Source organism: Acanthochromis polyacanthus, chromosome 19, assembly GCF_021347895.1.
Source record: "Acanthochromis polyacanthus isolate Apoly-LR-REF ecotype Palm Island chromosome 19, KAUST_Apoly_ChrSc, whole genome shotgun sequence".
Classification (NCBI taxonomy): Eukaryota; Metazoa; Chordata; class Actinopteri; family Pomacentridae; genus Acanthochromis; species Acanthochromis polyacanthus.
Window position 1 is genome coordinate 8,869,194 of NC_067131.1, and position 12,193 is coordinate 8,881,386.

General features: G+C 40.6%; 1 protein-coding gene across 2 annotated transcripts; it reads left to right on the top strand.

The window, feature by feature from the left end:
• The first annotated feature begins 1,501 nt into the window (after positions 1–1,501).
• On the top strand, positions 1,502–9,457 carry anxa11b (annexin A11b). 2 transcript variants are annotated; one of them, XM_022204688.2, is made up of 15 exons: positions 1,502–1,644; positions 3,326–3,734; positions 3,862–3,899; positions 4,088–4,231; positions 4,337–4,424; positions 4,558–4,652; positions 4,779–4,892; positions 5,104–5,194; positions 5,557–5,636; positions 5,781–5,837; positions 5,923–6,016; positions 6,161–6,256; positions 7,815–7,873; positions 7,982–8,104; positions 8,191–9,457. In XM_022204688.2, exons 2-15 carry the CDS (start codon positions 3,335–3,337, stop codon positions 8,248–8,250), a joined length of 1,539 nt encoding a protein of 512 aa, XP_022060380.2. In that variant the 5' UTR covers positions 1,502–1,644; positions 3,326–3,334; the 3' UTR covers positions 8,251–9,457. The 2 variants fall into 2 exon arrangements, with proteins under 2 accessions (XP_022060380.2, XP_051795564.1); XM_051939604.1 differs by having other exon boundaries at positions 1,526–1,648.
• Positions 9,458–12,193: the final 2,736 nt, after the last annotated feature.

The following is a 12,193-nucleotide window of genomic DNA, read 5'->3' on the forward strand; positions in this document are numbered from 1 at the left end:
ATGACAATCTGAAAAAACACTTCTGGATTCAGACTTCTGGAGTTTCCTATGTAAAAATAAGGAACTGAACGTGTCAGTTTTCAGGACGAAGCTTTTGTATCATTCTCCTTTTTGAAAAACAGTGACCTGTTCAAACATGTATGGCTGAATGGCTCCAATTTTACAACTTGACATTGTGCAGCGTAGATAAGGTTTTACGGTGTTTGAGCAGAGGCGGGGACTTTATAAATCTATCTGGACTCTATGCAGGAAGTAACTGCATCGAGCTACATCCAAGTCATTATAAAGGTCATATGTTGGGCTTTCAATTTTTCAGCTCAGAATACAGCAAAGATGGCTAATTTTACCAAAACTGTATAACCCCTGGTTTTAGCCCTGATCTAAAAACTTTCTCTGCATCTGCTGTAGTTTTTTTTTATACCTCAAATATATAGTGTTTTGGTCAGACAATGTTCCTGGTATAAAATTACTGTGGTGTGGTCTTAATTAACTGCTTTTCAGTCACTGTTTCATATAGAGTGGCAACAGAAACCAAAAAATACATAAATGAGAACAACTTTATTTGGAATTTAGTACATGTGACTACAGAGATCAATAGAGAAGCAAAGAGAAGTAAACACTGGCTGAATCTGGGTTGCTGTTTGCATGTTGTGCTGCTAATATAGCTAACATTGCCAACAGCTTTGATCGTATGCCCACTGCTCTGTGGAAGCTGTAACACTGAGAGACATTTAGAAATGATCGAAACATTGAGACCAATTTAAAATCAATAGGAATGTGTTATTTACTGTTGTCTGCGGCGTGGTGACATTGCCATTGAATGTCAAATAATAGACTGGATTTTAACTTCCTCGGATGCTGCGAGTGCATGAAGAGCCTTGTGTTTACTCTTGCAGCCAACAGCGGAACATTTTGCTTGTGGAGCTAGCAGAAGCAGTTTAAGAGATTTGAAAACAAAAGAAAAGAAATTAATTTTATAAAGTCTGAGCTAAAACTATTCGTTCCTTAGCTGGTGTACAGTAAAGTAAAAGTCAAACTGGTATTGTCAAACTAAAGGATTTGTGGGAGGACTTGAGAAACGGAAAAAATAAATATCTTCATACCTGTAGAACAGCTTTTACTTAACAACTCCAAGTTTATAGCAACAAAAAACATAATAAGCATAATAGATTTTAACCATATGTGAACTTTAAGGTTGGATTGTAATGGAAAGAAAAATAAATAACTTTGATACACAGAAATGAATGTTTAGCTGTTTAATGAAATGACCACAAAGGGACTTTAATAAAGTCTTTTCAGGGTGTGTGATCTGTTACGAAATTAAACTATCAATTTTATTTGATCTCTATTGGTCAATATATTAAAATAAATGACAGATTCCCTCATGACAGCAATGACAACATCTGTTTTGTCACCCAGGAAACAAAAATCATTTATTGGATTAAAGAGAACATATTCCCTGTGGTGAAAGGAGCTCATCATGGGAAAGTGAGTCAACAGCAGACTGTGACTCCAGCCTGGGGATAATAACAGTGGAAAGGTTGATTCCTGCTGCAGCAGCAGGACGGAAACAATGCTGAGGACCCACCCACCTTCAGGCTGCTCTCTCTGCTCGTCTCTTCCTGGATCTGACGCCCGCATCTGGTAAGTGAGTTGATCTAATCTTTATTTTTGCCCTGTAATACTGAAAAAAGTGCATTTTCTGCGTTATATTCGAAGCATAACAAAGCGCTTCAGTAAACTTAGCTGTGTCTGCTAGCTTATCTCGCTAACTGTGGAATGCAGGAAATTAGCCTCGCCTGATTAAACAGTGCTGAGGTGTTAAACGGTAACGTTGCCGAACAGCTACAAACGACTGAATTTCTACATATTAGAAGTCATAACAGGTCTCCAACACTGAATACTAACACTTGGCTTACTTATTTTAATCTTTTCTTCGTCTGTCAGACTGGATGCTAAATGCTAAATATGAACTTCGTTCGAAAGTATTATGTAACGTTAACGGACCGCAGGTCGGTTCCAGCCCTTGGACATCAGAGGACATGTTGGAGTTAAATGTCACTTAAGGTTGTTTAAGGTGGACTTCATCCACAGTGCACACCTATTTATTGCATACAGTCATGTAGGCAATTTAGGAGCTTGAGGCTAGTTAGCGAGTTTAGAAATCAAAGGCCTGCGATGCTCTTGTCACATTAGGAGAGTTTGAGGTCTCTCCGGAAAAGTCCAATCTGAATAAAGGGCGTGAGGCATACAAGTGAGTTTTTATTTTAAAACTAGCTCTATCACATAGTTAAACGGTTATTTTTGTTGTTAAATTCTGGAATGTTTTTGTATACTGTCAGATACAATATAATCTTGATTTCCCCGGTCATATGTGTCCCTTGGGGGGCTGCAAGTGTCCTCTGTCGTAGAGATCGTGTTGTTTACTACAACTCGTGAAAGCCTCACCAGTTCAAGGAAGAGCACTGGAAAGCAACAGGGAGGGCCAACCATCCAAGTCAGGAAACCACCACTAGCACTGTTTGTTTATGTCTGTGTAACCCAGTGACCTTGGTGCTCTTTCTTCTTTGAGTAAAATCCATTAAATCTAAAACGACTAACTCTGCACAAGTTGTATTTTAACAGCGAAATTGCTTGACTGAATAAATCGCTGTGTGTAGTCAGAGAGTTGTTTTTTGTGTAAAATTCCAATGCATTGCGCAATAAGGAAACTTCTCCCTTGCTACAGATTCTGACTTAAAGAGCATGAACTTCTTGCTCTGCTGTCATCATAACCATCAGTTGCTTGTTTTCTATGTGCATGTAAACAAACAGAATTTTCAATCACTCATTGCTATTCACTACAGGAAGCTGTAATGACTATTTTAGTTAGTTATGCAATGACATAGAGGCACTTAAACAGCTGTGTAGCTCAAATGACATATTACAGTTCATGGGATCTGACCAAAAATGTGTAACTGAAAAGGTTTGCTAACTTTTGCTTGTTTATATTATGTAATGTTTACTTTGGTCTTTATTGAGAAAGGGGAAGAGAAACCTGTTAGAAATCATAAACACACTTCTGTTTTAGCATTTTATGGCAGGGAAACAACAAGCAGGTGGAAGTGGTAAGATGTGAACACTTTCTTATTGATTGTTTTTTTCCTCTCTAATAAGTTCCCCCTCAGTGTAATCTACAAGAAGTTTTGTTCTTCAGGAAGCCTAAAATACAAATTCCTCAATTTCAAAAACAGTTCCTTATAAAAGTTCTGTGGTTAAAATGGCCTGGATGACTTCTCTCAAATGTACATCCTAGTGATGGACCACAACTTCATGTCACCTCCAGGTTCTGAAGATGAGCTACCCAGGTTACCCTCCTCAGTCTGGCGGATACCCACCCCAAGCAGGGGGCTACCCACCTCAGTCAGGGGGCTATCCACCCCAAGCAGGCGGCTACCCTCCGGCAGCAGGAGGTTACCCACCAGCAGCAGGTGGCTACCCCCCACAGGCGGGAGGCTACCCCCCACAGGCAGGTGGATACCCACCTCAGGCTGGCGGTTTCCCTCCGGCAGCAAGCGGTTTCCCTCCGGCAGCAAGCGGTTTCCCTCCAGCAGCAGGAGGTTACCCCCCAGCAGCAGGGGGCTTCCCTCCCCAGGCTGGTGGCTACCCTGCCCCAGCTGGAGGCTTCCCTCCTCAGGCAGGTGGATACCCACCACAACCTGGAGCAGGCGGCTATCCTTCTGTGCCTCCAGCAGGTGAGACTGCAGGAAATCTACTATATAAAGTTTATAAACACAACCAAGTACATATGTTCGGTAAAGGAAAAGTTTTGTTCCTTAATTAAATTACATTTTGAGTGTTATGTCAATATTTTTCTTGCAGGTGGAGGCTGGGGTGCAGCACCAGCTGGCTATGGAGCGGTACTTAAATTCTTTTCTAATTCTTCACCCCAGACGTGCCAACTCACTAATAACATATGGACTGACTTAGGCTAAATCTCTTGTTTGCTGAAATCGCCTTATCTTCAGCAGCTCTGCTTGAACCGTGTTTGTTCTATATGTAGTTTGTCACCATGTACTTAGCACTTACAGCTGTCTTTTGTTTGCAGCCAGGAGGAGCTCAGCAGGGACACCCAGGGGGCCCAGCCCCTGGCCAACCCATGCCAAACTACCCCGGGGCGCCTGCAACTAGCCCCTCGATGCCTGCATATGGAGGTGGAGTTCCATCCAACCCTCAGGCACCTGCCATTCCTGTAAGATGATAATCATTAACTACATAGCAATGCACAGACAGCTTAAACACCTTTGTAACTGTGTGGCATTTCATCTTATTGTTTTAATTTGTTTTGCTTTGACAGAGAGGTTACAGGGGTTCTATTAAGGATTTTCCAGGTGCTGATCCTCTGAGGGATGTTGAAGTGCTTCGCAAGGCCATGAAGGGTTTTGGTCAGTAAATATCACCATCTGAGTATGTTAAACCCATCCAAAGCATTACCATTCCTCGTCCATCGGAGTTTCATTTGCTCATTCTGTTGTTACACATTATAAATTGATTCTAAAAACGACTCCTCTTCAACAGGCACCGATGAAAATGCCATTATTGAGCTTCTGGGAAGTCGTACCAACAAGCAGCGGGTTCCAATGGTAGCAGCTTACAAAACCACTTATGGGAAGGTTTGTATGAAAAATAATGCTGCTTTGGCTTGTTTTTTGCACAGCTGAAATAGCTTTTCATTGCTTCCATATGGCTGTTATATCATAGCTGACTTTTAACTCGCATTTTTTTGTTTTTACTCTCAGGATTTAAAACGTGATCTGAAGTCTGAGCTCACTGGAGACTTTGAGGATCTGGCTCTTGCCATGTTGCAGACCCCGGCGCACTTTGATGCATCTGAACTCAGAGAGGCTATAAAGGTTGGAACCTCAAGTTGTTGTCTCAGCAAATGCTTCACTCTCAGTTATGTTGCCCAGACTACATTGTATCTCTCACTATGTAATAGGAAAATAAGGGGGGAAACAGTGCAACTCAATGCCAGATAATGACGGATGACTAAATGAATGTTTATCATATTTACTCTATGAAGTAGGTGTGCCTTTAAATGTCTTTTTTTGTCTTATATTTCAGGGCGCTGGAACTGATGAGGCTTGTCTGATTGAGATTTTGTCTTCACGCTCCAATGCAGAGATTCAGGAAATAAACAGAATCTACAAAGCTGGTTAGTTGTGATCTTGGCATTTATGATACTTTTGATTCAGTTGTTTTTTGTTTAAAATAATATCGAGCCTTGCAACTGTCTGCTTTTCACAATGTTAGAGATTAGTAGTTGAAAGTCACCTGCTCAGACCTCATGTTTTATGTTGTAGCTGCAGTGATGTAATTTGATCAAATTGAAGTATTTTACTACTAACTTGTGTTGCAAATCAGTTTGAAAGTGAAAACAGGTTGATGCAAGCTCAGAAGTTTTATTTAACTTCTATCTACACTTGGATAATGGCCCTTGAAAATATGATGCCTCACCAAAATGCAAATCTTACACAAATGAATACATTTTTCTAAAAAGCTCCACCTTGCTTTCAGAGTATGGGAAGAGCCTGGAGGACGCCATCAGCAGCGACACCTCTGGTCACTTCCGCAGGCTCCTCATTTCTCTCTCTCAGGTAGCTGCTGTTTTACATTTGATATACGATAAGTTCTCACAAAACGCATACCAGCTGAAGTAAAGTTAAGTTTGATGCTGCTGCTGTGCTCCTCCCACGGGATGTTGTTTTAACGAGAACACCACTTTCTTTCATTCTGTGCAGGGAAACCGTGATGAAAGGGAGACTGTTGACATCTCATTGGCCAAACAGGATGCTCAAGTACTTGTTTTTGACTTTGGTTTAGTGTTGTAATCTTTTTGGAAAGTGTTCGCAAAAACCTGATCCTCTTTTCTCTCTCCCTCAGAAATTGTATGCTGCCGGGGAAAATAAAGTGGGAACTGACGAGTCTCAGTTTAATGCCATCCTGTGTGCTCGCAGCAAGCCTCACCTTCGGGCAGGTGTGTATGCTTTCAACATTACTGCATTTCCACAAGAGTGTTTGTCGTCCTCCATCCAAGACTTCTGCTTCGTTTCTCCAGTGTCTTAATCTCTTCAAATATTATGACTGTAACCGTCCTGCTTGCGATTCTTGTCTTTATTAGTCTTCCAGGAGTACCAGCAGATGTGTGGGAGGGACATTGAGAAGAGTGTCTGCAGGGAAATGTCTGGGAATTTGGAGTCTGGCATGGTAGCTGTGGGTAAGTCCTCTGGGTTTTAAAAACGTCAACCAAACTGAAGAGGTTTTCCAAAAAATGTTGAAGTCGGTGTTTGAGCTGGTTTTGCGAGCCTTTCCTTAGAGGTGTTCTACAAAGGGAGATAAGTCAGTTCACGAGGTGTGATGAGCTAAAGCCAGAGTTTTCAGGGTTGCAAAAGTGGCTCTCTTTTTACCTGGTAGACCTCCTTGGTAACTCATATTGTGGAGCTAACCTGGTTCAGAGTAGGATATGTTCAAAAATAAAATATTATAATTAAATCGACTGTAAGCAGCGTCCCCCTTTAACCGAATCGTTTTCTGCTGGTTCTCTGTGAGTGATGCAGATTCTCAGTTTAGGGTAAATGTTATATCTGCAAACCTGTCAGGCCATGCGTTGGTAATCCCTCTGAGCAAAGCCGTGCAGTTACAGTCTCGCACACATATTCAATTGGTGATGCAGAAAATGCATTAATGTGTTTTTATACTTGGTCCTGACTTGCTGTCCTGTCTGTTTTACTCTGCTGGTACTGCAGCTAATAGAGAACACCATAGCACATTGATTATTCTGTTGGTATTTATTACAGAGAATAATCAATCAGTAACATTCGTTTTAATTTGGCTCAGCCAAATGCTAAAGTGATAGCCTTCATAATGGGCCGGTGTTAGAACTAAATGCATCTCAGTACATCACATCATGTTTAAATGCAACAGTAATATGTATGAAGTTTAAAGTTTACCAGCTCAAATGTGCAGCTGTGATCTTATCACATGATTACCAGTTTCCTACCAGCAAACCTGCTTTCCACTGTTTGCAGTAGGAGTGTTTTTTTTACTGTCATAAATTTTTATATTCCTCTTATCTCGCCATTATAAAAACCTATTGACCGAAGTAGGCGGGACACCATTGGTCCATTTCACGCAGAAGAAGCGGCCTATTACGTGAATGCACACAGTCTGAAGGTGAAATCCTAAATGTATGAAGAAAGTTCATCGCTATCACCATGATACCCATTATCACTGACTACTGTTTTAGGTTTTGTCGAGCCACCTGACACAGATAAAGCCTGGCTTTGTCAAACTTGCTTTGTGGTGTAAAAACTAAAATGGTGAAATGACTGCACACAAATGTGTCATTTAGACAATAGAAGAAAAAAACAATCTATATTAACTTATTATAGACAGACCAACATCTCAAAGGCGTTCTAGAATAACCTGAGTAATACTAAAAGTGTTCCAGACATTTTAGATAATCATTTTCACACTCCCTCGCAGACACACACACCAATACCTGCAGACACTATGCACATGCAGCTGTTCTTATTATACTACTATCTAGTCATCTAGTCTGCTATGAGGACTCTGTTCCGTACATGTGAGGTAAATTGGTGTCATACAATTTAAAAACCAATATAATGTTTAATGCTGTCCCATCTGCTCAGTCTTTGAATGCCTTTTCTTATCAAATATGGTTTTGTCACATTGGTTATATCTTCTTAGTTGGCGTTTTTGTCTGGTTTTCTTAATTGTAGTGACGAACATCAATCTCTGCTCTTATATTCTAGTGAAATGCATCAAGAACACCCCGGGCTACTTTGCAGAAAGGCTCCACAAGGCCATGAAGGTACACCCGGCGTTTATCGTCTCTGTGATTACTACAAACCAGCTGTTTCCTGCTGTGACATTGTGGAGGGAGACATAAATGATTTGACACTTGGGGATGTGTTGACAGGGAGCAGGGACCAAGGACAGAACCCTGATCCGCATCATGGTGTCCCGCTCTGAGATCGACATGTTGGACATCAGACAGGAGTATCTGAGGACCTACGGAAAATCACTGTACACTGCCATCTCAGTAAGTCCTACTAGCAATGACATTTTTTCAGTCAAACTTTCAGCCACTGTATTCCTTTTCATGTTGTGTATTTTCTGTTTCTTTAGAGTGATACCTCTGGTGATTACAAGAAGCTGCTGTTGAAGCTGTGCGGAGGAAGCGACTAAAAAGACGGGAAGATGACCTCTATACGTCCAGACTGAAACAATGTTATAGGACCTTGTATCCCTTGTGATGCATGCAGTTAAATTCACTTTGTCGATGACTACAGTGAATTTTTTTTTATTTTATTTTGCTACCGTACATATGATATACAGTAGAAGATTGAAAAGTCTGATTTAAAAAGATGCAGTAGACACCTTAATCATTATTGGGTATTAGGTGGAATCATATCGAGCAAAATGTGTGTGCCTAAACATTTCATACTCAATATTGTACTTATATTGCTGTAATGAAGGTAAACTAACTCTACACCATAGAATAACATTAAGAATGTACTACAATGCCCTAAAACCCGAAGTCTATATCAATTTGGAATTATCTTTAAAGAAAATCCAATTTGAAAATGAAAGAACTTAAAGTGAAGAACGAGGCAAATGTGCCATTTATATGATGTAATATATATAAATTACCCACACAAGGAATGATTTAATACCTTTTTTTTGCATTATTTCTGTGAGGCGATGCCAACATTTCAACTGTGTTTAAGTATTTACAAAGATGTGTCAGGCCATTCTATCTCGCACAGCATTTATGATCACTTGATACTTGTTTAGAGGATCACGTTTAAAGTTTAGGTAATTTTTGAATGTATGAAGTAATTATCTACAAAAGGCGTCTCATCTTTGTATATGAACTAACTCGAATTGTACTCCTGCTTGCAAGTCTATGCAAATGATTCATACCTTTTACAATCATAGTTCAGCATTTATAATGTTAACTTTCACTCAGTGCTGAGAAGCCAAAGTCGAAAGACGGGAAGTCTTTGTGCCTTTGTGAGCGCTACTGTGTTAAACTGGTGGAGCTTGTCGATGTCTCACTGTGGTATATCTTGCAAACAATCTATAATCATTCTTGTAATGGCTGCAGAAATGTAATCTTTACATTGTTTCTTAGTATTTTGTTTACATATCTCACAGTTGTCTGAACTGGTTGGTATGTTTTACCGCCAGTAGAGGGCTCTGGGTTCACATCATTTCTCACTTATGTGTGTGATTGTTTTGCCTGCTGACTTGGAGTTTTGTTTTGAACAGTGTATCTCTTTCGATATCTACTTGTCCATTATGGTTGCAACCGAATACTGGTTGCAGTTCAGTGGATGGCTTTTAAAAATAGCCACTTCTCATTTCAATTAAAAAAAAAAAATCAAAAACATTTTGGCTCATCTGGATTGTCTTTGTGAAATGGGATCATGTGTTTTGCATGAAACGCTGACTGTGGATTTGCTGTTCTGAGCCGACAACACAATGAGCAATTTCCATTTCAAAGCCAGTCTCGTTTGCACCACCTCGCTCTGCACTACAGCTAGTCGTTGCGCTCCCACCCCCCTCCTCTGAGCATCACGAGCAGCATCCTCTGTTAAAAGGTGGAAGTAATGCAGCTTACATAAGTCGTGTGTGCTTTGTTGTACAATGTGACGGAGGGGAGTAAATTTCCAGGTATGGTTTTGCAGCTCCAGAGCTTTTCTCAAGGCTGTAAATAGTGTCCATAGTGAAAACGCGGATATCCTTAAAGTCCTCTTTCTGGTGTGTTCACTGGCCTCAGAAGTGCATCCTTGGAGGGAATGAGCTGGTGATACAAAGGACTTCATCGGGCCTCGCTTCTAGTACACCTTTCTAACTTCGCTGTTTGTCATCTACACTCAGAATAAAAGGACCCCAACCAGCTGGAGGACAAAGAGGAATAAATATTTGATGTGGTATTAATGTATTTTCTCTCTGGCGAAGATTGTTTGCGCACATACCTTCTGAAATATATAGGTCAGAAGGAAATCAGAGGGGACCTTCCATTTGGCTCGCTTTTACTTCAAGAGACAAAACAGAGCACTTCCCTGATCCTGATTTCTAGACAAAGTGCTTAAATTATTAACATGTGGATGTGATAGCGGGATGCACCCTTTCTGGGGCTTGGCCACACTCAGAGCAGGCTGTCTTAGTGGAAAAATGCAGACAGGATTCATGTCAATCAGTCGCATCTGTTCACATCAGTGCAGCCTTAAATTAGCTCTCAAACTTCTTTTTCTTTTTCACATAAGTGACACTTGAGCTAATTTTAAGTTGTCTATGATGGAAAATGTGACTCATCTCTTACATGAATTCTCATTTTAGATTCCCTCTGATGGCAAATTATCTGTGTTTTGTATGATTATTTAAAGGCAACTCCTTCACATACACCTAAATGAAGCATTTTGACAACTGATAAACACTCATTAAAGATTTATTAGGATTAGTACATGCTTTACCTTACTTCATATCCTCTAATGATAACACTGTCTAACAGACAATCAGCAGAAGGAAGTGTTGACCAAATTCTTGATTTGCTGTGGATTTTCTGCGGCCGACCAGCGAGGAATGTGCAGCTAAGTGACATTTGGTTGCCAGGCACATAATCCTTGAAGCTTTAAACTTCATGAGTGCATATAAGTAAATTACAAACCTGAGGATTAGATGAACAACACATAATGAGATGTAGCAGCAGATATCGCCATCCACCCTGCAGAGCTGCAGCCTGCGGGGGCTTGTGGTATATAACCCTATTTAATGTTTTCATTGCAAAACAACAGCACAAGAAAGGATGCCTTATGCACATAGCAGCTCCATTTTTAATCTAGCATGATGGTTTTAGGAATTTGCATAATTTCTAAACATTCCAACTAGTTTTTCTTGGTGAGCACCAAAAGGATTTTCCCCACATCCATCCATTCTCTATACACCGCTTTATCCTCACTAGGGTTGCGGGGGGGCTGGAGCCTATCTCAGATGACTCGGGCGAAGGCAGGGGACACCCTGGACAGGTCGCCAGTCTGTCGCAGGGCTACATATACAGACAGACAATCACTCTCTCATTCACACCTATGGGCAGTTTAGAGTAAGCAATTCAACGCAGCATATTTGTGGACTGTGGGAGGAAGCCGGAGTACCCGGAGAAAACCCACGCATGCACAGGGAGAACATGCAAACTCCATGCAGAAAGAGCCCAGGCACAAGCCAGTATTTGAACCAGAGATGTTCTTGCTGCAAGGCGAAAGTGCTAACCACTACTCCACTGTGCAGCCCATTTTCCCCACAGGGAGAAGAAATTAGTTGGGATGTTACATTACCAATTACATTGTTAGAGCTGGTTCAAACTTAAGTGGGGAAATGTATAGGCACACTGTGTACCATGTTGGGCTTTAATAAAGCCTGGCCCTGTATGCTCTAGCTGGTTCCGGATGAGAGTCACAATCCTCATAAAGGCCATACACCGCAGCTTCTTAATAACACAGAGCACTGTCTGCAATTGTGGTACACAAGGCTCGCATGTTTTTTCACTTCTGCCGTGTCTGAACTGATCTTACATGTAATTTCATTGTCTGCTTTTAGATTATTTGATTCTTAAGGATTTCAGTTTCATGTGACATCTGCCTCCTCTGAGATCTGCTAGATTATGTGGAGCAGAAGAAAGCTCATAGAGCGGCGCAGCTGTGTCGGGGGACAATCCAAATGAGAAACAGGCAACTACGATCCAGAGGTATAATCTGCTCTAAAGGAAGAGATCAAATCATGAACTAAAAAGCTGCTGGATTTTTGTTTTAATAAAATAATAGCCTATTCAGGAGTGTAGAATACATGCACTGTATTATTAACTGGACTCACTAGACAAATAAGTCCATATCAATAAATGTATGATTTGGAATGCAGTTTGCTTAATTTTTCACTGTGTTTTTGAAGTTTTTCTTTATTTAGAATGCCTTTATGAGACATTGAGACTTGGTATGATCCGAATAACCACCATACACATGTATGACTTGTAAGATATGGGACCAAAAAAGAGATAAAAAATGACATTAGGTTAGAACCAAGTCACCATAATCAATACATACTTTGTCTATATTGGCATTTAATTGCATTA

Excerpts from the sequence above, each read along its gene's own strand:
- anxa11b (XM_022204688.2), top strand. The coding sequence starts at position 3,335 with ATGAGCTACCCAGGTTACCCTCCTCAGTCTGGCGGATACCCACCCCAA. Across the intron at positions 4,232-4,336 it reads CTCAGGCACCTGCCATTCCT|AGAGGTTACAGGGGTTCTAT; the intron begins GTAAGATGATAA and ends TTGCTTTGACAG. Across the intron at positions 5,838-5,922 it reads TGGCCAAACAGGATGCTCAA|AAATTGTATGCTGCCGGGGA; the intron begins GTACTTGTTTTT and ends TCTCTCCCTCAG.